Raw genomic sequence first — 22,087 nt, 5'->3', positions numbered from 1 at the left:
GAATTTGTCATGGGAGAAGAAAACTTCCATGAAGGGAGAGCAGGATTTACTAGCATTATTTTAAAAAAAAAATAAAAAATAGATGTGAAAAAGCTTTTTCACCTGGAAGTAAGGAACAGCAATAAAACTTAAAACAAACAGGAATTATTACCCATATAAGGGGCTCACCACCTTATGATACCTAGCTCTTTACGCTAAAGTATTTTTAGTAATTTCAACTATTTATTCTACGGCTTTTGTGATTCAGGGGTCATTCTTAATGAATTGGGATAAAATTTAAGCTTTAGTGTAAAGAGCGAAGTACTGACGATGGGGCGAATCCCCTCATATATGTAATAAAAACATGAGAATACAAAAGTTCTTTACGTAAGCTAATTTATAAGTTACGTAAATCTTTTACCAATAAAAAGATTCGTAAAAAATTAAAAGTTCTAGTTGCCTTTTTAATTAACCAAAAAATCGGAGGGTAACTAGGCTTCGCCCCCGCTCTTTTTTTCTCAAAATCATTCGATCAAAATTATGAAAAAGCCATTTAGCCCCCCCCCAAAAAAAATATGCAGAATTTCGTTTTGATTATTCCTCTGCGAAGAGCCAAAATCAAAACATGCATTGATTCAAAAACGTTCAGAAATTAAATAAAAAAAACGAGTTTTTTTAGCTGAAAGTAAGGAGCGACATTAAAACTTAAAACGCACAGAAATTACTTCGTATATGAAAGAGGTTGCTTCCTCATCAACGCCCCGCTCTTTACGCTAAAATTTTTTACTGTTTTAAAAAGAAGAATTGAGAGAAAGAGTCAAACTTTAGCGTAAAGAGTGGGGCGTTGATGAGGAAGCAGCCTCTTTCATATACGAAGTAATTTTTGTGCGTTTTAAGTTTTAATGTCGCTCCTTACTTTCAGCTAAAAAAACTCGTTTTTTTTATTTAATTGTCTTTACAGACGCCGTCGACCTCTTCTAAAAAGAAAGAGAGTAGGCAGAAAGAAACGGACTTTAAAAAACCATAGCTATTCTTAACACCAAAAAGCCTTTTTCTTTGGTTTTCTGTACTTTTTCTTCTCCTTTTTTCAACATTTGATTAAGCACATGTGATATTTGTCTTGTCACTATTTGCAAAGAATTTGACATTTCTTTGTTTTTGAAGAATAAATAAGCTTTATACAGAACAAGCGATATTTGTCTTGTCATTATTTCTCTCCTTATCAAGTTTGATCTCTTAGTCAATTGATCTCATAAATATATTAATGTTTGGATGAAATAACGCTGTGGTTGTGTATTCTTGCGAGAGCAGCGTTACCAAACGTGTTGGCGAAAGCCAGGTGAAAAGGATGTGAAGCACGTTCCAAGCCAAGCGCGTTTCATTCGCTTTTTGATATCAGGCTGCGGAAAATGGTCGACAAAATTTTGCAGAAGATCTGATATGCTACTGAAGGAAAAGAGGGAACGAGGGAAATTAAGCCGTGTCGGCAGCGATAGATATCATATCTGTAGTCTGCTGACGCAAATCTTTTAAGCCCTGTCTTCATTATGGCGTTTTCCGGCTGAGACGGCTGGGGAGGCTCATAGTGAAGACAAGTTTTATTGCCGTTTTCGTTTTCTCGCTGTGCAGAGTAGACATTTTGGCTTAAAACGTAAAAACTAAACAACACATTTTTTCATTCATCTTAGTTGTACTACAACCTTTCTTTACGTTCCTGTAACACCGCAAACGCAGAACAAATTATTCAGAATCTTCTGCAGTTCCTAAAATAAGACTATGCTTTCGAATTTTTTGCCAAAAACGACGAAAATGAAAACCGTCGTCCAAAAAGCGGCAAAGCCGGCTCTGATGCTTGAAAACGCCATAACAAAAACAACACTTTGCTGAGTTTTCGGAAGAAGGATAACTAGTACAACGGAAGGTTCGAGAGAACCCAAGAAATTGTACTGAATTCCTTTTCTTCTTTCAATTTGAGGTTTTACATGGGATTTTACTTATTTGAAGAACCGCTTTGCTTTTACTTGGATAACAAAAACGTATATCTGGCCCTGGAATTGCGAGAAAACCATTTAAAGCCTTTTTTTGTCAACTTTTAAAGCATATTGGCTAATTTTCTAGGACACTAAAAGTGTCCCTTTTTGCTGAATTTGACACTTTAGTCTCGAAAGGTTTTGGCAACCTGATAAAATTTATACGCGTCAATTTTGAATAGAAAAAGCATGTGAAAACCACAGTAAAAATTCAATAAGCAAAGGAACTTTATTGACTTTACTACATTGGCTCATAGAAAATTTGTTCTTTTATTTATTAAGGTAAGAAGAATTGTAGGTTAGGCTAACCAGCTCTTAACCAAAAGACGTTTTATTGATTGGAAGTAGTTTCTGGCTACTGCATATGCAGGTGTTTTAGTTTTCAGTAAGGTCGCAGTCTAGTACAGCAGCTGTTATAAAGGAATCGTTATATTAATAAAGAATTGGGTAAAATTCTTGTCGATTGACTTCTTGCTATCTTGGAAAGTTGTTGGGCTAGGGAATTGAAACTTTCAGGGATATGTCTACAGGCTAAAGTATATCCTGGAAAGTTATTTTGAGATCCTTAACTATACCCCTTCCCCTTCCTCTATATAATGCAGCTTTTTGTGCATTACAGCTTATATTTTGATCGAATTTTACCCTATATTTCTTCTCAGAAGAGATATTCTTTTCAGAAGAGGTGGAAGTATTAAGTGGAGTGCCCCAGGGAACCATCTTGGGACCAACTTTATTCAACATTTATATTAATGATGCACCAACCACAGTCAAAAATAAAATAAGTCTTTATGCTGATGACTCCAAACTCATTGGAACTGTCAATACACCCAATAAGAGAGCCTCTATGCAGAATGACCTGTGGGCACTTTCCCATTGGGGCAACTTTGTGGAGGCTTGAATTCAATGTAAACAAATGTCAAACAATCCACTTTGGAAAGAAAAATGAGAAATGCCCTTATCATATGTTAGGGATGGATGGATCAAGGCAGACTATTATGTCATCTGAAGTGGAGAGAGACTTGGGTGTCATAGTTGATAATGAATTAAAATTCACTATACACACACAGACAGCCATAGCCAAAGCACTCCAAACCCTGGGCATTATAAAAAGAACAATCACTAGCAGGTCACCTATGGTGATGACTAAATTATATAAGGCATTGGTCGGGCCTAATTTGGAGTTTGGCATGTGTGTTGCTAGCCCCCTCAACAAAGGTGACCAGCAGAAGTTAGAAACAGTTCAGAGATGGGCTACGAAAGCAATTGAGGGATGCAAATATTTAAACTACTCATCCTGTCTGAAGAGGCTGAAACTCCCCACTCTTGTCTACAGACGTAAAAGGGGTGATATTATCATGACGCATAAGCTCCTGAATTACAACTCTCCATTAAATAAGCTATTTCAACTTGACCAGTCTGCCAGAACTAGGGGGCATAGTTGGAAACTGTATCAGAAGAGAGCTGCCACTAGACTATGCAATAACTTCTTCACTTATAGAATAGTGAGTTTGTGGAATTCTCTCACCAAAAAAGTGGTCACTACCCCCAGCACAGCTGCCTTTAAAAGAGCCGTTGATGGAGAATGGTCATCAAAGCCATGGCGAACTGAGTGGGATGCCATTGTGACATCCAACCATCGTCATCACTAACCAGCAATTCTACAGGATTTAATCCTTATTTTGCTGAACAATGCGATTTAAGGTAATATTACTATTAAAAGTGTAAATCCTTGCTTACCTTAGAAAAATTCAACTTTTCACTGTCTTTTAAGCTACTATATTCCATAATTAGATCACCAGCATTGAAAAACAATTATTACCTTTTATAGTATAGTTAAGACTGGAATGTAGGCATTTAAACAAACCCTATGTTTTGAAATGTCTAACAAAATGAAGTGGTGTGGGTTATCATGCACATGTTGGGCCAAGTCAGAATCAAGATTCTTTGACCTTCGGTGCTAACTATGACTTTGTCAATTGAATATTTGTGTTCCAACAACCCCTTAAAATCTTGGAAAACACTTAGAGTAGAGGGATCAGGATGAAACTTGGTGGGAAAAATAAGCACAAGTCCTAAATTCATGAATGACATAACCAGAATGGATATGCTCTCTTTGGAGGAGTTGGGGGGGAGGGTTAATTCTGAAAATTAGAACATCTTAATGAAATTTCATAATTAGAAGGACCTTGTAACTCAGGTCTCTTAGTTTATATTCAAATCATATCCAGTGTCATTGGGGGGGGGGGGGGGTAGAAATCTTAGAAAACATCTAGGGAGATCAAGGTGAAACTTGGTAGGAAAAATAAGCTCAAGTCTACTTAATAAACATTAATTACAACACAACTATCCAAAAAAGAAGTTTTCCAATGGAAAGTAAAGAGCCATATTAAACTTAACAAGCATCAACACATTCCTGTAATATTTAAAACTCAATGTTTTCTAAGAAACCAAGAAAGGAAAAGATTCAATTAATGAAAAAAAATCAAATAGTTGAGAACACAAGAATTTTGTCAGCCATTAGCAAAATATGAAGACAAAAATCTAGCAAATATTTCAACAAGGACCTCTGCCAAGTTGTCCTTGTCAAAATATTTGCTTCATTTTTGTCTTCATATTTTGCTTGAGAAAATCCTCATTTTCTCACCTATTTGATTTTTTTTTTTAATTTATTATATCCTTTCCTTTCTTGGTTTCACACATCATGTATAGCCAGTGTGGTCTTAGGACATATTAACTAAAAGTTTAAAAAATTAAATATTTGTAATGTATATTGTTTAAAGTAAAGTGGGAACAATGCAACAAGCTTATAGTAGAGTAGCCAAATTTCTATTTTTAGTAATTTTTGTTAGTTTTAAGTTTCACTTGAATATTAAATATAGTTTCAAGTCAACATAAGATCGATTTCATTATCTATATTAGGACCTGCTATTTTTATGTTTCTTATGATAGTTTATCTTAAAATTGTTTGTTTGAGTTTGATTTTACCTGTTAATAAATAAAAAAAAGTAATGGTATAAATAATTACAAGAAGAATTGCTAAGGATAACCTGCACCTAATTGCAATTTTGAGTGAGAAACCCCTTGTTAAAGCCTCTTACCTCTATTTACCCTTGTGTAAACAGTTTTAAATAAGACATTTCAAAACATAGGGTTCGTTTAAATGCCTACATTCCAGTCTTAACTACACCATAAAAGGTAATAATTGTTTTTCAATGCTTGTGATCTAATTAGGGAATATAGTAGCTTAAAAAACAGTGAAAAGTTAAATTTTTCTAAGGTAAGCAAGGATTTACACTTTTAATAGTAATATAGGATTGTAAAATTTATGACCTTTTATTGGTAAGTACTAGAAACCCAGGTCACCTAGAATAGAAGGATGAGTTAGAATGTTACATCCTTCCTCCTTTCCAAACTAGATGACTGGTACAAAACTTTCATAAAATTAGACCTTTTACATTAAACTAACTAAACAAAGGTTCTTCCATATGACACTACACTTATAAGTTCACTAGTTATTCACAACTTAATTGTCACTTACTACAAATAGTTTATGGAAATTCTCACATGTCCATTCTCTGTATTGGCTTCACAAGCCGGCCACTACGGGTTATGTATGGGGAGTTTTGGGGTTCTTCTTGGGCTGGGCGACTGGTGCTTGATGCTGGAGGGAGTGTGCGGAGCGCTGAGCTACATTCGAAATTTATAGATTGGGGAAGGGTCTCTATCGGTGTTACAGGTGGGACGGGGCTATTGATGGTGGGCTTATAGGTGCTGGTGAAGTTTCGGCTTCAGGGCTGTCCTCCTCATGGTCTGCAAGGTCTGGTGATTGAGGTAGCTGGTTCAGTGTTTTTATGTGTTGCCTGTTGCGTCGGTAAGTTCCTCCATTGGTTGTTTCAATTATGTACGATCTTGGGTTTACATCTACTCTTTTAACAATTCCGGCTTGCCAAAGTTTCCCACGAATTTGAGCTCGGACCGGTTGACTGATTTGCAAAGGTTTTAGTTCCTTTGACTGTCTGTTATGATATTTTCTTTGGCGTGACTGTTGTTTTATCCGATTCTGTTGAAATCGTTTATGGTGAATGGTTTTTGGTGTGAGAAGTTGTTTAGTGCAGGGAACGACTGACCTTAGGTTTCTGCTCATCAACAGTTGTGCTGGGGATGCTAGACCATCAACCGGGGTGTTTCTGTATTCCAGCAATGCTAAGTTAAAGTCATGTCCTGCAATATCTGTTTTGATAAGCATATCTTTGGCTGTTTGCACTGTTCTTTCTGCTAGTCTGTTTGACGGAGGGAAGTTCGGGGATGATGTGGTTTGAGAGATTTCCTAATTATCAATGAACTTCTGGAATAGCATGGATGTGAACTGGGGGCCGTTGTCGGTTATGAGGGTACGAGGGATTCCGTAGCGTGCGAAATGCTTCTTAAGACAGGATATTATGTGGTGTGAATTTGCATTTTCCCCCAATATGTCGATTTCAAAAAAGCGACTGTAATAGTCAACAGTAATGATGTAGTATTTTCTGTTCTTGTAGAATAAATCGCACCCGACCTTCTCCCATGCTAGATGAGGTATGCTGTGTGGCATTAAGGGCTCTTTTTGGTTGGAATTTTGGCTAATGGAGCATGCATGGCAGTGTTTGATGAATTCTTCAATATCTTTCGTCATTCCAGGCCAAAAAACGATTACGCGGGCTCGTTGCTTGGTTTTTTCGATACCCAAATGTGATGAATGGATGCAGCTAAGAATGTCTTTCCACAAATTTCTTGGAATGACCAAGCAATCTCCTTTCATTATGATCTCGATTACCACTGTTAGTTCATGCCTGATGTTCCAGAATGGGGTGAGCGTCGGAGGGAGGTTTCTTCTGCAGGATGGCCAACCTTTTTGGATTGCTTGTGTGAGCTCAGCTAACTGGGGGTCGGAGTTTGTCTCCTGTTTCAGTCTCTCGAGTCTGGCGTTGCTGATTGGTAGAAGAGACATGACAGAGTGAATGTATGATTCTATTTCTTTTTCCATCTGATGCGCGACAGCGCATCAGCAACGGGAATTTCCTTGCCGGGGCGAAATGCTATTATGAGATCGTATGGTTGAATCCTTAAAAGCATCCTCTGCAGTCTTGGTGATGACTTTGATATTGGGCAATTTAGGACTACTTGCAGGGGTTTGTGGTCAGAGACGACCGTGAATTTTCGGTCGTAGAGATACTGGTGGAAATGTTCCTTCTCTATTTGCGAGTAGTTCTGCTCGGTGGAGTTTAGTGAGCGTGATGCAAAAGAGATTGGCTTTCCATTTTGACTGAGGGTGGCACCGAGGCCAAATTTTGAGGCGTCAACTTGTAGCTCAACATTGCCTGCAGTTGGATCAAAGAATGCTAATGAGCTGCAAATGGATTCTTTGATATTAGTGAATGATTTATCATGCTGTTGTTTCCACTTAAATTGTTGCTGTTTTACTAGGTCATGGAGTGGCTGATTTATTGATGATAGATTGGGGATATACCTTGCAAGGTAATTCATCATTCCTAATATTGTCTGGAGTTCATCTTTTGTATTAGGGGTTCGCATTTCACGCAGCGCTCTAACTTTTTGTGGGTCTGGGTGGATTCCATTTTCAGATATCACATGCCCAAAATACGGTATGCTATTGCACTTGAATACGCATTTTTGGAGGTTTAGTTTGACTCCTTTTTCACGGGCCCTTATGAGAGTACTGCGGACGTTCGCATCATGTTCCTCAATGGTTTTTCCTGAGATGATAATGTCGTCAACAATAACAGAGAAGCCTTGGATGCCTTCAAATGCTTCTTCCATGCAGCGTTGGAATTCGCCCTGAGCTGAAATCAGTCCAAACGGCATTCTTTTGAACTTATAACAGCCTTATGGTGTGTTGAAGGTTGTCAGCTGAGATGATTCTTCGTCTAGGACCAGGGACCAATAACCATGATGAGCGTCTAATTTTGTGAAGAACTTTGCCCCAGCGTGTCTAAGTATTGCTTCATCGAATGTTGGTATGGGATGATGTGGTCTTTTGATAGCCTTGTTCAGGTCATGTGGGTCAATGCAAACTCGGAGACTTTTGTCAGGCTTTTCAATTACAACCACGGCATTTACCCAATCTGTGGGCTGCAGTATCTTTTCGATTACTCCAAGCTCTTCCATCCTATTGATTTCCTTTTTGAATTTCTCTTGGAGGGAAATGGGGATGCGTCTAGCTGGTACAGCTTTGGGTTCAGCTCCTTCTTTAAGTGTGATGCAGCATTCTCCTGCGAGCTGTCCGACACCGTGGAATATGTCTTGGAATTCTTCTGTGAACGGGTCTGGTTTCAGGACTTTTGAATTTTCTACTGTCAGGATCAGCCTGATGAGTTTAAGCTTGCGACTGGATTCAAAGCCAAGGATTGGTATGGGGGCATCTCTTACTATGAAGAAGGGCTGTATTTCGCTGCATCCGTTAGTGTATGCACATTTAAGGTTACATAAACCAAGTGTGGGGATTTTCTGACCTCCAAAACTGGTAAGTATTTGTAAGGTCTTGTTAATTCTTGGTCTTGGTCTGAGAGTATTGAAAAATCTTTCAGGTATGATATTAGCTTGAGCACCAGTATCTATTTTGAAGATGATATTGATTTGTTTGTTTATCAAGAGCTTTACATATGGCTGACCATCACTTTTATCCTTGTTTATAATATCAATAAATAGCTCATCACTACTGTCATTCCTGTGATCGTGATTTTGCTGTTGTTGGTTTATAAAGTTTACTGATTTTTTAGTGCTTTTGCAAACCTTTGCAAAATGATTTGGTTTGTTACAGTTGCTGCATATTTTTCCTTTAGCTGGGCATTTGTGGGAGGCTGAATAATCTCCACCACAGTAATAGCATTGTCTACTTGATGTGGAATAGTTTATTTTCTTTGATTTTTTAGCAAAGTCGATCTCCTGTTTTATGTATGTTTCTTGATATGGTTGGCTTCCACTTGGATCGGATTGTGACATTGTTTTGAGCTGCACCTGGGTTTCTACATGTGTTCGAGCAATGGTAACTGCTTGTGACAAGGTAAGGTTGGACCCTACTTGGAGGAGCTTCTCTCTAACTTTTGCTGATGAAATTCCACATACGAATCTGTCTCTAATCATTTCCTCCGTAATAGCTGTCGTCGTATATGCACATTCACGAGCCAGAATCTTCAAATTGGTTATGTATTGCTCAACTGATTCGTTATCTCGCTGGTCACGTTTATGAAAAAGGTACCTTGAGAAGATAGTGTTGCTTTTTGGGTTGAAGTATTCAGTGAATTTGTTTATATAAGATTGAATTTTATCTTTCTCTTCCGTTGTGAATGTAAAAGTACTGAAGATGTCTCTTCCTTTATCTCCAAGCCAAATTAGTAAGAAGGCACACTGGACCTTTTCAGGTTTTTCACTCAGGGGGCCTTCAAACATCAGAGTTGCATGGTTTTTGAATCTTGTCCATGCTTCTTTAAGATTGTCACTTGTCCAGTCCATCGTTGGGTAAGGAACACTGATTTCCATTCTTCTTTACGAGGCTTCTGACACCATGTAAAATTTATGACCTTTTATTGGTAAGTACTAGAAACCCAGGTCACCTAGAATAGAAGGATGAGTTAGAATGTTACAGGATCAAATTTGATCAAAATATAAGCTGTAATGCACAAAAAGCTGTGTTATATAGAGGAGGAGGGAAGGGGTATAGCTAGGGACCTCAAAATGACTTCCTAGGATATATTTTAGCCTGTAGACACATCCCTGAAAGTTTCAATTCTCTAGCCCAACAACTTTCCAATATAGCAAGAAGTCAATTGACTAGAATTTTACCAAGATTTGGCCTTGTCAAGTCTAAAAATCCTGGGGAAAGCTCCATCTCTGTTAAGGAGACTGGTATTGCCATTGTGGCCATGCAAATGAAAAAAAAAAAAAAAATCCATGACACTTTTCTGAAAAATTCATAGGCAAATGAGCAGTGGTTAGCACCCATTCCAATTTTCTTTCTCATGAAATTTAGTGCTGCATGCAGTCCTAATACTTATATCACCAATACCAACATGAAAGGATATACATAGGCCTGTTTTGTTTTGAAAGCATGATTGAAGTTTGACACTCTCTTTCTAGCTCAATACAAATTAGGATAAACATTGCTGTAGGCCTACATTTGTGTTAGCTTACTGCCATTTCTTTCTTTGGACTATTTAAGGGTATAAGTCTAGAATTGATGCTATTTAAAAGGAAACATGTTAAAAGAACAATTCTAACTTCATAATATGCAGAATAATTGTAGGCCTAGTTAATATATTTTGAATATAATTCTATTCCACTTTACCCCCTAGCCCCCTGGTATGCAATTATCTAGCATAAAATGGGGTAGCCTATAGGCTTATAGCCTGTTTCCAGTGTGTTTTTGCATTTCTTGATTTTATCACATTTCATTCTATTTCCGGATCCATGGTTTTAAACAAGCATGACACATGGGAAATATGTAATCTTGGTTATATATTTGCATATCCAGTGTTGGGGTCAGTTTTAGGGTAAAGTTCAGTGGAATTACAGTCAAAATGTATTCACAAGAATTTTTATACATATGATGAAGTAAGAGTTGTGTTCTTCTAATGTGCCCCAATTCTAGGCTTATGCCTATTTAATATCAGTGAAATATGATATAACATGTTTTCCAACTTTAAATATTAGCAATATTTAGAATTTTTAAAACCCCAATGTGTTATAAGAAGAAGTAAAGATAAGACACACAAAGTGTCAACTGTAAGTTTTCTACTGTGATCTTTTTTCTTGTTGAAATCAGCAATAAAATAAGAAAAGTTGTCTGAAAGTCCTGAGAAACCTTCAATTCTTAAAAATACTAAGAGAAATCCTACCAAAGTTCGAAAATTGGTAATTTCAGGATAATTCTTACAAAATGGAAGCAGTGCTGGCTGTAGCTAAATAAGAGAAGCAGTAGCTTTGAGCACAGAGTGACCAAGGGATGGAATTCCTTTCTTATTGTGTGAGATACATTTTAAAGTGTAGAACCTAGTTAGATATATAAAAGGAAATAAACGTTTTTAAAGAACTTTTTATTTTGTTGCTTTGATGCACTTCTTGGTAAATTATTCAAGTGTACATAGTACTTGTTCAAAAAATTGAAATTTCATAGCCATATGCAAGTGCAGGTTGCTAAGGCTAACTGATCCTGTGGCCTTATTAAGTGTACATTTATCACAAGAAAACCATGCTTGGTAAAGAAATTGTATGCAGCCCTTGTCTGCCCTCACCGTGAATTTGGAATGCTAGTAGCACCCCTGCAATACAAAGCGGATACAGAAGCCTTAGAGATTTTACAGAGAAGGGCAACAAAACTTGTCCTGCCCTGCATAATACTCTGTATGAACAATGCCTACAGACTTTGAAGCTGCCTATCCTGACACATAGTCAAAAGAGGGGTGATGTAAAAATAACTCAGCTGTTGAAATCCGAGGTAGTGAAATGAGTATTTGCCCCTCCTCTCCTGAACTGCATGAGAGGCCATAGCAAAGTCCATCTTCCCTGGTCTTGAAGAAGAGAGTGGCAAAACTTTTTTTTAGTGTTAGAGCAATGCCACTGTGGAATGGATTGACAGACAAGACAGTCCAGGGAGCTACTATAGACTCATTTGAAGCTGGGGTTGTCAAAGATTGGGCAAGCATTGACTGGAAGCTCAATTGGGACTCGAACATCAATTGAAGTTGTCACCTAGTCACCAGCAAGAAATCTACAGGTGGTCATTGCCAAGTTTTCTATCTGGCAATGGCAATTTAAAGTAACAACCAAAAATCTATAAATTTAGTCAGTTTGCATGATATGATGTTCTTGCTTCTCTTCATCAGTTGCTTTGTAACAATAAATAAAGCAAACCTTAAAAAAAAAAAAAAAAAATCAGCAACCCCCCTCAAACTGAGAAAAAAACCTGAGAAAAACCCACCGAGGTGTTTTTTCCCTCAAGCCTTTAAACCAGATCAGTTGGTAGTCTGTTATTGTTAATGTTTGATGAAATTTGAGATATATGTACTGAACCATTTTTAATCCAAATAATGGATAATCTTCCCTGCCAATATCTCTTACGAAAAAAAAAAAAAAAATCATTTTACAAATTTAAACAATAAGTAGAAACTTTTGGAGAACATCTTGGAACAGAAAATTGTACTCTTTGAAAAGTACACGGTAAATTATTTGGTTTTGGGGTCATGAATATAATTTGCCATTGGGTCTTGTTTTTCCAGGGATTTGCAATGCAAGTTTTCTTTTCTACCAAAATAGAGCCTTCAGAATAGCTATTTACAAAGTAAAAAAAAAAGAAAAAAAAGTAAAGTGAGCACCAGTCCTTTAGTACTAAAAATTCATGTGTATTATATTTTTCTATATTTATTAGATTAAAAAAGATGACATTTAAAAAACAAGAGGATTTTTGGTCAATAATACTGCTGTGGCATAAACTATTCTAAAGGAAATTCTGCCAGTTTGTATATATTTCGCAGAACCTTAGGATCTACGCCAAGCCATTTGTTGAAGCGACTTGCTGAGCAGTGGGCCAGAAGTGTCATAAACAAGCAGCAATTGGAAGCTGAAGCACGTCTGTTTGCAAAACAATCTACAAAGTAAGTTTCAAAACCCAACAAAACCACAGCCCAAACGCATGTGTTCCAGATTTATATCCTGATTCTTTTGAAGATGTAAAAGTGATTTTTTGAACTCTATAGGCTACAGTGTACTGACTTTGAGACTCACAAAATAGAAGAAGCAAGACTACTTCAGGGAAATGATACTGACAACAGATGGCTAGAATACAGAAAAATTAGGATAACTACATCAGTAGCTGGAATAATTTGCGAAAGATGGATAAAGACTGTTGCATCATTAGTGCCCCAACTGCTTTATCACAAAAACCGCCAGACCAAAGCAACAGAAAATGGACAAATGTACAAACTAATTGCTATATCAGCTTTTGAGAAAAGATTGACTGCAAAGTGCATCCTTCAGGACTTCTTGTACATATTAAATAGGAACATTTTGTAGTCAGTCCTAATGGAATAGGCACTTTTAGTCTGGTGATACAGCGGTTTTAGAAGTAAAATGCCCTTTCAGCGCCAAAAATCTCAATGTAGAAGAGCTTAAAACGCCTCATAATTATTTTACCAAATACAAATGCAATTATAGTGTTGTAGCATAGATTCTGGCTATTTTGTTGTTTTTTTTTTTGGGGGGGGGGCAAATGCGATCCATTTATTGAGAAAATCCATCGTAACAAAGAATTCTGGTAGAAAAAAAATGCAACCAAAATTACTAAAGTTTTATCTTGTTTAAAATTATCAAAAATAGCTGATGCAAGATTGCCATGAAATATGGAAATACGAGAGACGTAAATAAAAAGAATCAAATAAAAGAATTTGAACAGTATTAACACTCATAACAGAGAAATAATTGCTACTATATGATAAAATTAAAAAAAAAAGAACAAAAAAGAAACAAGTAGATAATCTTTAAGACCACACTGCCTTTCTATGACGACAAATAAAAGTTCAAATAGGGATAAATCCTTTTAAAAGACAGTGGTAATTCACAAAAATACTGGTATTTGTGTAACATGTACAGTGACTGTCATCAGCAGAAACACACATCTATTAAAATGACTTATCCCTGTTTGAACTTTTACTTATATAAAAAAAAAAGTTTTTCAACTGAAATTAAGGACCAACATTAAAACTTACAATGAACAGAAATTACAATGTACATGAAGGGGGTTGCCCCTCCTCAACACCTCGCTTTTTACCCTATAGTTTTTTAGTAATTAAAAAAATATTTTTATTGCTCTAATTAAACGACCCTTGCGTTTCACAGGCCGTTAATAAGTAATTGGGATACAATTCCAACTTTAGTGTAAAGAGCAAGATGTTGAAGAGGGGACAAACCCCTTTATGTATGCAATAATTGTGTTGCAAGAGCAGCACTTTGGTTTTGTCCCTGTTTTTTTTCCTATGTGTCCGATTTCAGCTTATTACTGGAAACTGGTAAGAGTATCTGAAGTTGTGCAGCTAAGCTTTCGTTTTATTAAAGCATGTTTCTGCTGTGGAGTGGAAAGCTTGTTCTAGCAGGCAAGCAGGCAGGCACCACTTTCAAATTGAAGATGGACTAAAATCTATAAGCGTTAAATATATGCGGCAGTTACCCGGCCCCACAGCCAATATATCTTCTTTGAGTGATAAATAGAAAAATTTACAGAAGCAAAAATGTGGCATTTTCCTACGGGTCCGAAAGTGCTGCCATCTATTGTTTCTATCCAGTTCTGTTCGTGATTTCAGCTGAGTTTATCATTCGGTCTTTCGGACTTGGGACTGCGGTAGAGAAATGGTATCAGATGTGCCTAACAAACTTTAAAAGTTCTCTCATTGCTAAAGAAATTGGAGCTTATCCTTTGCTCCTTTCTAAGTGGTGACATTAGAAAGTTGGCCTACAGCAAAAAAAAAAATCAACTTTTGAACTAAGACAGATAGAATATTTTTTTGACTGCAATCGATAGCTCTTGACGAGCTGATAAAGTATATGACATCCATTTTTGGTAAAAGAATTCTTTCATGAGGTATACCAGTTTGAAAATTTCGAGGGGATAACAACTTCAGTAGTCAGGTGCACACTGAAACGAAATCTAGGCCGATACAAATTGTGATGCATATAGAGGACGTGTAAGCAACAGTTGGCTGTTAGGTAATAATCACCTTAAGCAATGAGGGGTTAGTAACTTTTGCTAGTTGGTGTATCTGTAGGTGTATAATCTTCTGTTAGGCTACAATCAACTTCAGCAATGAGGGGTTTGCATCTATGCTAGTATTTATTTGTTTCCGGTGAACTTGATGCCTATCACGGAAAAGGGACTTATAAGTAGGAATCGGTTCACTTTGGGCGAGAAACGGCTGTTAGCTCATAATCATCTTCGGCAATGTGGGGTTTGCCACTTTTGCTAGTTGGTGTACCTATTATTTTTTTCTGGTTTATTTGATGGTTAAACCAATTTGGTTCCAGTTTAATAAATGTAAGTAATAATCGGCTGTTGGGCTACAATCATCTTCAAAGATGAGGGGTTTGCAACTTTTGCTAGTTGGTGTACCCATTTATTTGTTTCCAGTGAACCCGATTTCTATCACGGGAGAGGGACTTGTAAGTAAGAATCTGTTCACTTTGGGCTAGAAATTTGTGTAAAATGGTGCACATTGTATTCGATCTCTTTAAATCTGACAGAATTAAGTGTTTACACAACGGGTACAAACGATAATACAAAACAATGAGGTAGTTTCGCAATAATTAGTGTCACCTATGGTATTTTCATCCTGAAAAGCTACGGATAGCTTTATAATACCAACTAGATTATATAAAATATTGTTCCAAGTTTTCCTCCGTCACGATGTCTACGATTGAAAAGGATAAAGTTCAACTGGCTGCAAAGTCAATTTAGTCCCTTCTTTCGATACTATTTTGCTGTTGTTTTTTCAACGCTGAGGAATAGCCTTTGATCATGTGATTACTGATCGATAGCGAAGAAACAAAACCAAAGTGTTGCTCTCGTAACAATTTAGCCGGCGAAGCCGGGCAAAGGTTGCCGCAACACTTCACGTTGCCTGGTCAACGTAGGTCTAGTTTCTATTCGTTTTAAGTTTCAATTTTGCTGCTTACTTTCAGTAAAATAAAAAAAAAACTTTTTTCTATTTTAATTTCTGATAGTTTGTGAAATAGCAACAAGAAATCTGGCTCCACCTCTACAAAAAATACCCCCTCCCAGAAAGATCCTCTAAAAAATTATATCCTGTCGTAAAATTTATCCCCGACAGTTACCCTTAACATCTTCACCCTTAAAATTGAGTCGACAAAGAGAAAGTAAGACAAGCGAAAAGAATCCCTCAGTGTAAATCTTCCTCTGAAAAGTCCCCCCCCCCAAAAAAAAAATTATCTCCCCATGTAAAATTTTCCCTGTGGAAATTCCCCCAAGAAGAAAATTCACCACCCCTCCCTCACTCAATAATTTATGCAGATGCATTGTATCTCAAAATTTTTATGGAACGATCTAGAGGAAAAGATAGATAGAACGGTCTAGGGCATGGGAGGGCTAGTTGCCCTCTAATCTTTTTGGTCACTTAAAAAGGGCACTAGAATTTTTAATTTCCATTCGAATGAATCCTTTTCCAGTAATACAGAACAATTGCACTAAAATACAGGACTAAATATCAACAAATTAACTCGTCTCCTTGATCTTTCTTCTTACGAAAAAAAAGAAAGGCGCTTGAAACTTCTATAACAGGATTCTCGGATACGCAGAACTTGATGATATTATTTTCATTAAGATTTCTTGACTTTTCGGGGGTGTTTCTCCCTATTTCGGAAATCAGGCAAATTTTCTTAAGCTTTTAGCTTTTGCTTGGTCTCAAGCTTGTAGCCAATTCTTTTGATGACACGAAAACTCCGCCTTTTAGGATTTCGGTTACTATTAGGCCACATCACTCCTTAGTTACATTTCGTTACCACGAACTATTTAATTCAAGTTTAAATTCGACAAAAATCTATGAATAAGCCTTGTAATTTTATAGCATTAGAAGCTTACAGAATAATTTTTGAAATTAATTTGTGGTGGAATTCATGGTGTATTAACCTTTTTTCCATGACATTTCAAAGAAAATTTCAAGACATTTTGTTTGGATTCCGGTCTGGTCGTTGATTTATTAAAGCTAAATTTTGTTGGATGGATGCTAGACAAAATGTTCAAGTTTGTAGACTTCTTTTTATCTGACGACTTGTTTTTTATGTTTTATATGACGATCTTATTAAAAACGAGCAATGCAAGTTACTTTTTCGCATTCGTATAAGATCCATAAGAACTTCTGATATTACGGACATTATTTTTAAATGACTTATTTCGGTTCACAAGGGTAGAACAATTAGCCTTTTTTCATTAAATGTGTTAGGTGAGTAGCAGCTTAATGATGGTGTGCTTCATAAAAAAACTGTTGTAAATTGTATGAGTAAATCTGGTGTGTATTTGTAATGCATCGTGTGTCATGATTAGGTAAAATTGTTCTATGGCAAAAATTTATGGTGTTCTCAGTTGTTGTTTTTTTTTTTAATCTTATTTTTCATAGTAGCCTGCTACTTTTTAGAAAATTATATTAGATGATTTTCATCAGGTTTCTAATGGATTTATTCTATTAAAGCTGAATTTTTTTGTAGGGTGGATGCAAAATCTTCCTCTCAACTTAGGTAATCCAACTTTCTTGTGCATTTTCTTTCATATTTTTTTGCCCGTGCGTTTTTTGTGATGCAGACCCATTTTCCAAGATTCTGCTCTTGGTATTATTTATATTTTTAATAAATGATAGCCATTTTTTTCAGATTTGCTTACGGTCTTTGAGCAACAATTTATTTTAAATGACTTGTTTCAGTTCACGGGGTTGAACTATAAACCTGGTTTTTAAGTTCATTCGTGCTTCATAAAGGGATGCTTCACAAAGAGCTGTTGTAATTTGTGTTATTCCACCTGATGTGCTGGTATAATTTCTATTATGCCATAGTTAGATGCATTCCATTTATTGTCAAAACAATAGAATTTTGACCTTTTTAAAATAATATTTTTTAAGTATTTATTTTTTAAAACTTGTGGCAGAAGATTCCCATCTGATTCCTAATGGACAGGTAAACTGAATGTTCATTTAGGATGTTGCAACAATGTGCTATCAATATCGTCCCAAGTTTTATGCATTTTCTTTATCTTTGCGTGCGTTTTCTTTTTGTGACAAAGACACACTTTTCTATTTCTACACTTGTTTTATTTGTATTTTGATCGGTATATTTTTTTATGATCAAGTATGATTTTGTTTTCATCCAATATATTGTAACATTCTGAAACAATACATGACTTGTTTCAGCTCAGAAAACCTGAATAATAAGTTTTTTTAATCAGTTAAGCTATTTGCATGAATTTTTTTGAGATTAGGTAGTAAAATTTTTCTTGATCAATCCTATGTGGCCATGTTGTCAATCTGATCTTTTTCCTATAAATAAAAACGTGAATCCCAATCATGTAGTAAAAACTATTTTCGCAAAACAACGTTCCAGAAATAACCCTAATGAGAAACATTCATACAGATAAATCTGTCCATAGTAAAATAGGTGGGGCAGGTGCATGCATTCCATCCCTGGACGTTAATCTTTATTCTCTCCTTCCATTGGGATTCTCTGTTTTGTCTGCTGAATTTTGTACCATCAACCTTGCCCTAGATGTTTTATAGATTATTGTTTAGAGTCTGAAAGTATTCTCTCTTTAACTGACTCCCAATCTGCAATACATTTGCTCCAAAGTTTAAAGAGAGTTGTTGATGATAAGGACATGCTTCTTGCATTCGATTACACAATAACCGTGATTGTTGTACCTTGACCGAGCCCCCTCCCCTTCTTTGTCATAGATTAAAATTTTGTTTAGTTTTATATCTAGAAAATATAAATATTGGTTATCACAAGGTCTAAGAATTTAACCATGGACACGGTGGGCCTACCATAGAGGGAGGCAAATGAAAAAAAAAGAATCTTTGCGATTTGACGACTTCTTGTATCCGAGTTATATTTTTTATGTTTCAGAAAAAGTAGTATAGGGGTTAGATCAAAGTCATACTCACCACTCTGCCCATGACATGATAACAAAAATATCAATTGCAAAGGACGAAGGTCCCAGTGAACCCAACAAGGAGCTTCAGGCTGACCTGGAGAGAACTGAGGCTGGGCAGATTTAGGCTTAAGGCTGTTCCCTCCTCAACGCCCCGCTCTTTACGCTATCAAACTTTAACTCTTTCTCTCAACTCTACTTTTTAAAACAGTAAAAAACTTTAGCGTAAAGAGCTGGGTGTTGAGGAGGGAACAGCCCCTTTCATATACGGAGTAATTTCTGTTCGTTTTAAGTTTTAATGTCGCTCCTTACTTTCAGTTAAAAATTTTGTTTTTTTAAGTTTAATTTCTGAACGTTTTTGAATTAATGCATATTTTGATTTTGGCTCTCCGCACAAGTATAATTAAAATGAAATTTGCATATTAATTTTTTTTTTGGCTAAATGGCTCTCTCTTGGTTTTGATCGGACGATTTTGAAAAAAAAGAGGTGGGAGAGGAGGCCTAGTTTCCTTCCAATCTTTTGGTTACTTAAAAAGGCAACTAGAACTTCTACTTTTTACGAACATTTTAATTAGTAAAAAATAAACATAACTTACGAATTAACTTACGTAACAAACTTCTACATTCGTATATCTTTATTACGTGTATGAGGAGGTTTCCCCCCTTGTTAGTACCTCACTCTTTACACTAAAGCTTAAATTTTGTCCCAATTCTTTAAGTATAACCCCTGAATCACAAAGGCTGTAGAATAAATAGTTGAAATTACTAAAAATACTTTAGCGTAAAGCGAGGTATTTAGGAGGAGATGAACCCCTAATATGCTTAATAATTTCTTTTCGTTTTAAATTTTAATTTTGCTCCTTACTTTCAGTTGAAAAACCTTTTTCATATTTATTTTTTCATTGTTTTTTGTTTTAAATAATACTAGAAAATGTTGTGTCCCCTTCACTGAAATTCTCTTCCCCCATAAGAAATTCCTCCATGGAAAGATTCTCCCACTTAAACCTCTCCCCTCACCCCCCCCTTGACTAAAAAAATTCCCCCAAAAATGTCTGTGCGCTTCCTAATAACAATTACTGTATGTAAACAAGGGTCAAAGTTTGTAACTTGCGGTCCCTCTCCCGGGGACTGTGAGGGAGTAAGTCGTCCCCAAAGACATAGTTATTAGGTTTTTCGACTATGCTGAACAGAATGGCTATCTCGATATTTTGATCCGTTGATTTTGGGAAAAAATGGGCGTGGGAGGGGGCCTAGGTGCCCTCCGATTTTCGGTCACTTAAAAAGGGCACTAGAACTTTTAGTATCCATTAGAATTCGCCCTCTCCCGACATTCTAGGACCACTGGGTCGATACGATTACCCCTTGGGAAAAAAAAAAAAAAAAAACACGCACCCGTGGTTGGTCTTCTGGCAAAAAAACAAAAATTCCCTTGTGTAGATAGGAGCTTGAAACTCCTACAATAGGGTTCTTTGATACCCTGAATGCGATGGTGTGATTTTTCACCTCTTTCACTTCTTCTTCAGAAAAACTAGCCACTGAGATTCTATTACTTTTAGGGGGTGTTTTCCCCTATTTTGCAAAATAAGGCACATTTTCTCAGACTCGTAACTTTTTATGGCAAAGACTAAATTCAATGAAAATTATATATTTAAAATCACCATAAAAATCTGATTCTTTTGATGTATCTATTAGCTAGCAAATATAATAAAAGCTAGCAAATATACGCCTAAAATTTACAGCTTTCATTTATTTTTCTTGAATCCTCTATTCATGTAAATCTTGAGCTTGTACTCGGTGATCTATTCTCCTATTGCATTATTTTAATTGAAAACAGTCTGTCTTGATTATGAAATTTTAATGTTTTTTCTTTCATTTTCTTAGGGAGAGAATTAATTTATTAGAAAAAAGCAAGTAGAAGGAACAGAATATGGGAAAAAAGCTAGTTATGAGACCAAAAAAAAAAAAAAAAAAAAAAAAAAAAAAAAAAAAAAAAAAAAAAAAAAAAAAAAATCACATGAAAAAACACACACAGAGCTATATGATTATTGTTATCCTACTAAGCTTAGCAAATATATAGACTATTGACTAGAGGATATGATTAGCTGTATTATTTCTCAGTTTCTTTTTCTATTTCAGCTTGAAAATGCTCAGAATGAAAGCAAATATGCTACTGTATTCTGTGATCATTGGCTGTTTTCTTCTCACATATTGGTATTTATTTGACGGCTTATCAAGAAAACCATCAGAATCCCTTGATGTTGTAAGTAATTTTTTTTTCAAAACTTAACTTTTTTTTAGATAATGAGGTCTATTAATAACCAGTAAGTGACAAATAGAACTTCAAATAAATATTACGTCCTAAGCAGATGAAAAAAAATAGAGACATAAGCTTGCAAAAATGCTTCCTTAGCTGCTTAAAATTTCAAAAAGCATGGATCCCCCCCCCCTTTTTGCTTTGGTCCGGAGAAACAGATAGGCTTTGGAACGTGTATAAAACGATCAATAATTGTATATGTATGTATGTATTTATTTATTTTCTCTCGAAAACGGCTCGATATTTTTTCAAGAAAATTGTATCTTGGAATATTATCGCATAAATAAAAAACGATCTAGATAGATCAGAAGTTTGAGAAAATCCGTTTTTACAAATGATTTTGCTTTTTACAAATGACGTCATGTATTATGTTAGTACATCATTCAAGCATTTCTTATGGCATCTTATGAGAATTTTCTTAGATGATGTCATGCATAGCATGAATAAGATTCTTGAGTTTCCAACATATCAGTTATTTCTATAATATAATGTCTGTTGGAAGGCCCAAAAAAGGAAAATTTGCAGTTGCAATTACTATAAATGATGATTCTTTGGAACCAACACCTGAACTGTCAAACGTGATATGATATGAAAATCGGCTACCTGGACCATCAATTGCGACAATACCAATACGGGCAGCTAAAGCAAAGGCCATTGCTAAATTGTCTGAAGTAATTAAAATCCAAAAACATGTCAAAAAGGAAAAATAAAGAACATAGACATGGGCGGTTAGAAGGTATGCGAAAACGACAATAAGAGCATGTCAAAAATGAAATGAAGAGGAAAGACAGAAGCGGTTAGAAGACACGTAACACCGAGCAAGTGAGCGAGTCAAAAATGAAAATGAAGAGCGGTTAGAAGAACAGCGGCGGCGTGTCAAAAATGAAACTAAGAGCAAAGACACACTTGGTAGAAGACATGCGACAACGAGAATGTGAGCAAGTCAAAAATGAAAAGCAAAGACACACGTGGTTAGAAGACATGCGATACCAAACATGAGAGCGAGTCAATGAAAATCAACCTTGAAAGCGAGAATCAAAACGTCTCAAAAAATATATATATATATATATATATATATAT

General features: G+C 36.0%; 1 protein-coding gene across 2 annotated transcripts in view; it reads left to right on the top strand.

Moving 5' to 3' along the window:
- The first annotated feature begins 2,169 nt into the window (after positions 1–2,169).
- LOC136038119 (alpha-mannosidase 2-like) overlaps positions 2,170–22,087 on the top strand; it is a 165,071-nt gene continuing 145,153 nt past the window's right edge. Inside the window, exons 1-3 of one of the 2 annotated variants that reach the window (XM_065721141.1) lie at positions 2,191–2,291; positions 17,265–17,294; positions 20,830–20,953. In XM_065721141.1, the coding sequence (XP_065577213.1) occupies positions 20,837–20,953 (117 nt within the window). In that variant the 5' untranslated portion in view covers positions 2,191–2,291; positions 17,265–17,294; positions 20,830–20,836. Of the gene's footprint in view, positions 2,292–17,264; positions 17,295–20,829; positions 20,954–22,087 lie in introns of both variants that reach the window. The other variant, XM_065721140.1, reaches the window with a different exon arrangement.

The sequence above is a fragment of the Artemia franciscana genome, chromosome 17, assembly GCF_032884065.1.
Source record: "Artemia franciscana chromosome 17, ASM3288406v1, whole genome shotgun sequence".
Taxonomy (NCBI): Eukaryota; Metazoa; Arthropoda; class Branchiopoda; order Anostraca; family Artemiidae; genus Artemia; species Artemia franciscana.
Note: the sequence above shows the minus strand (reverse complement) of the source record. Positions and strands in the feature narration are given on the sequence as shown.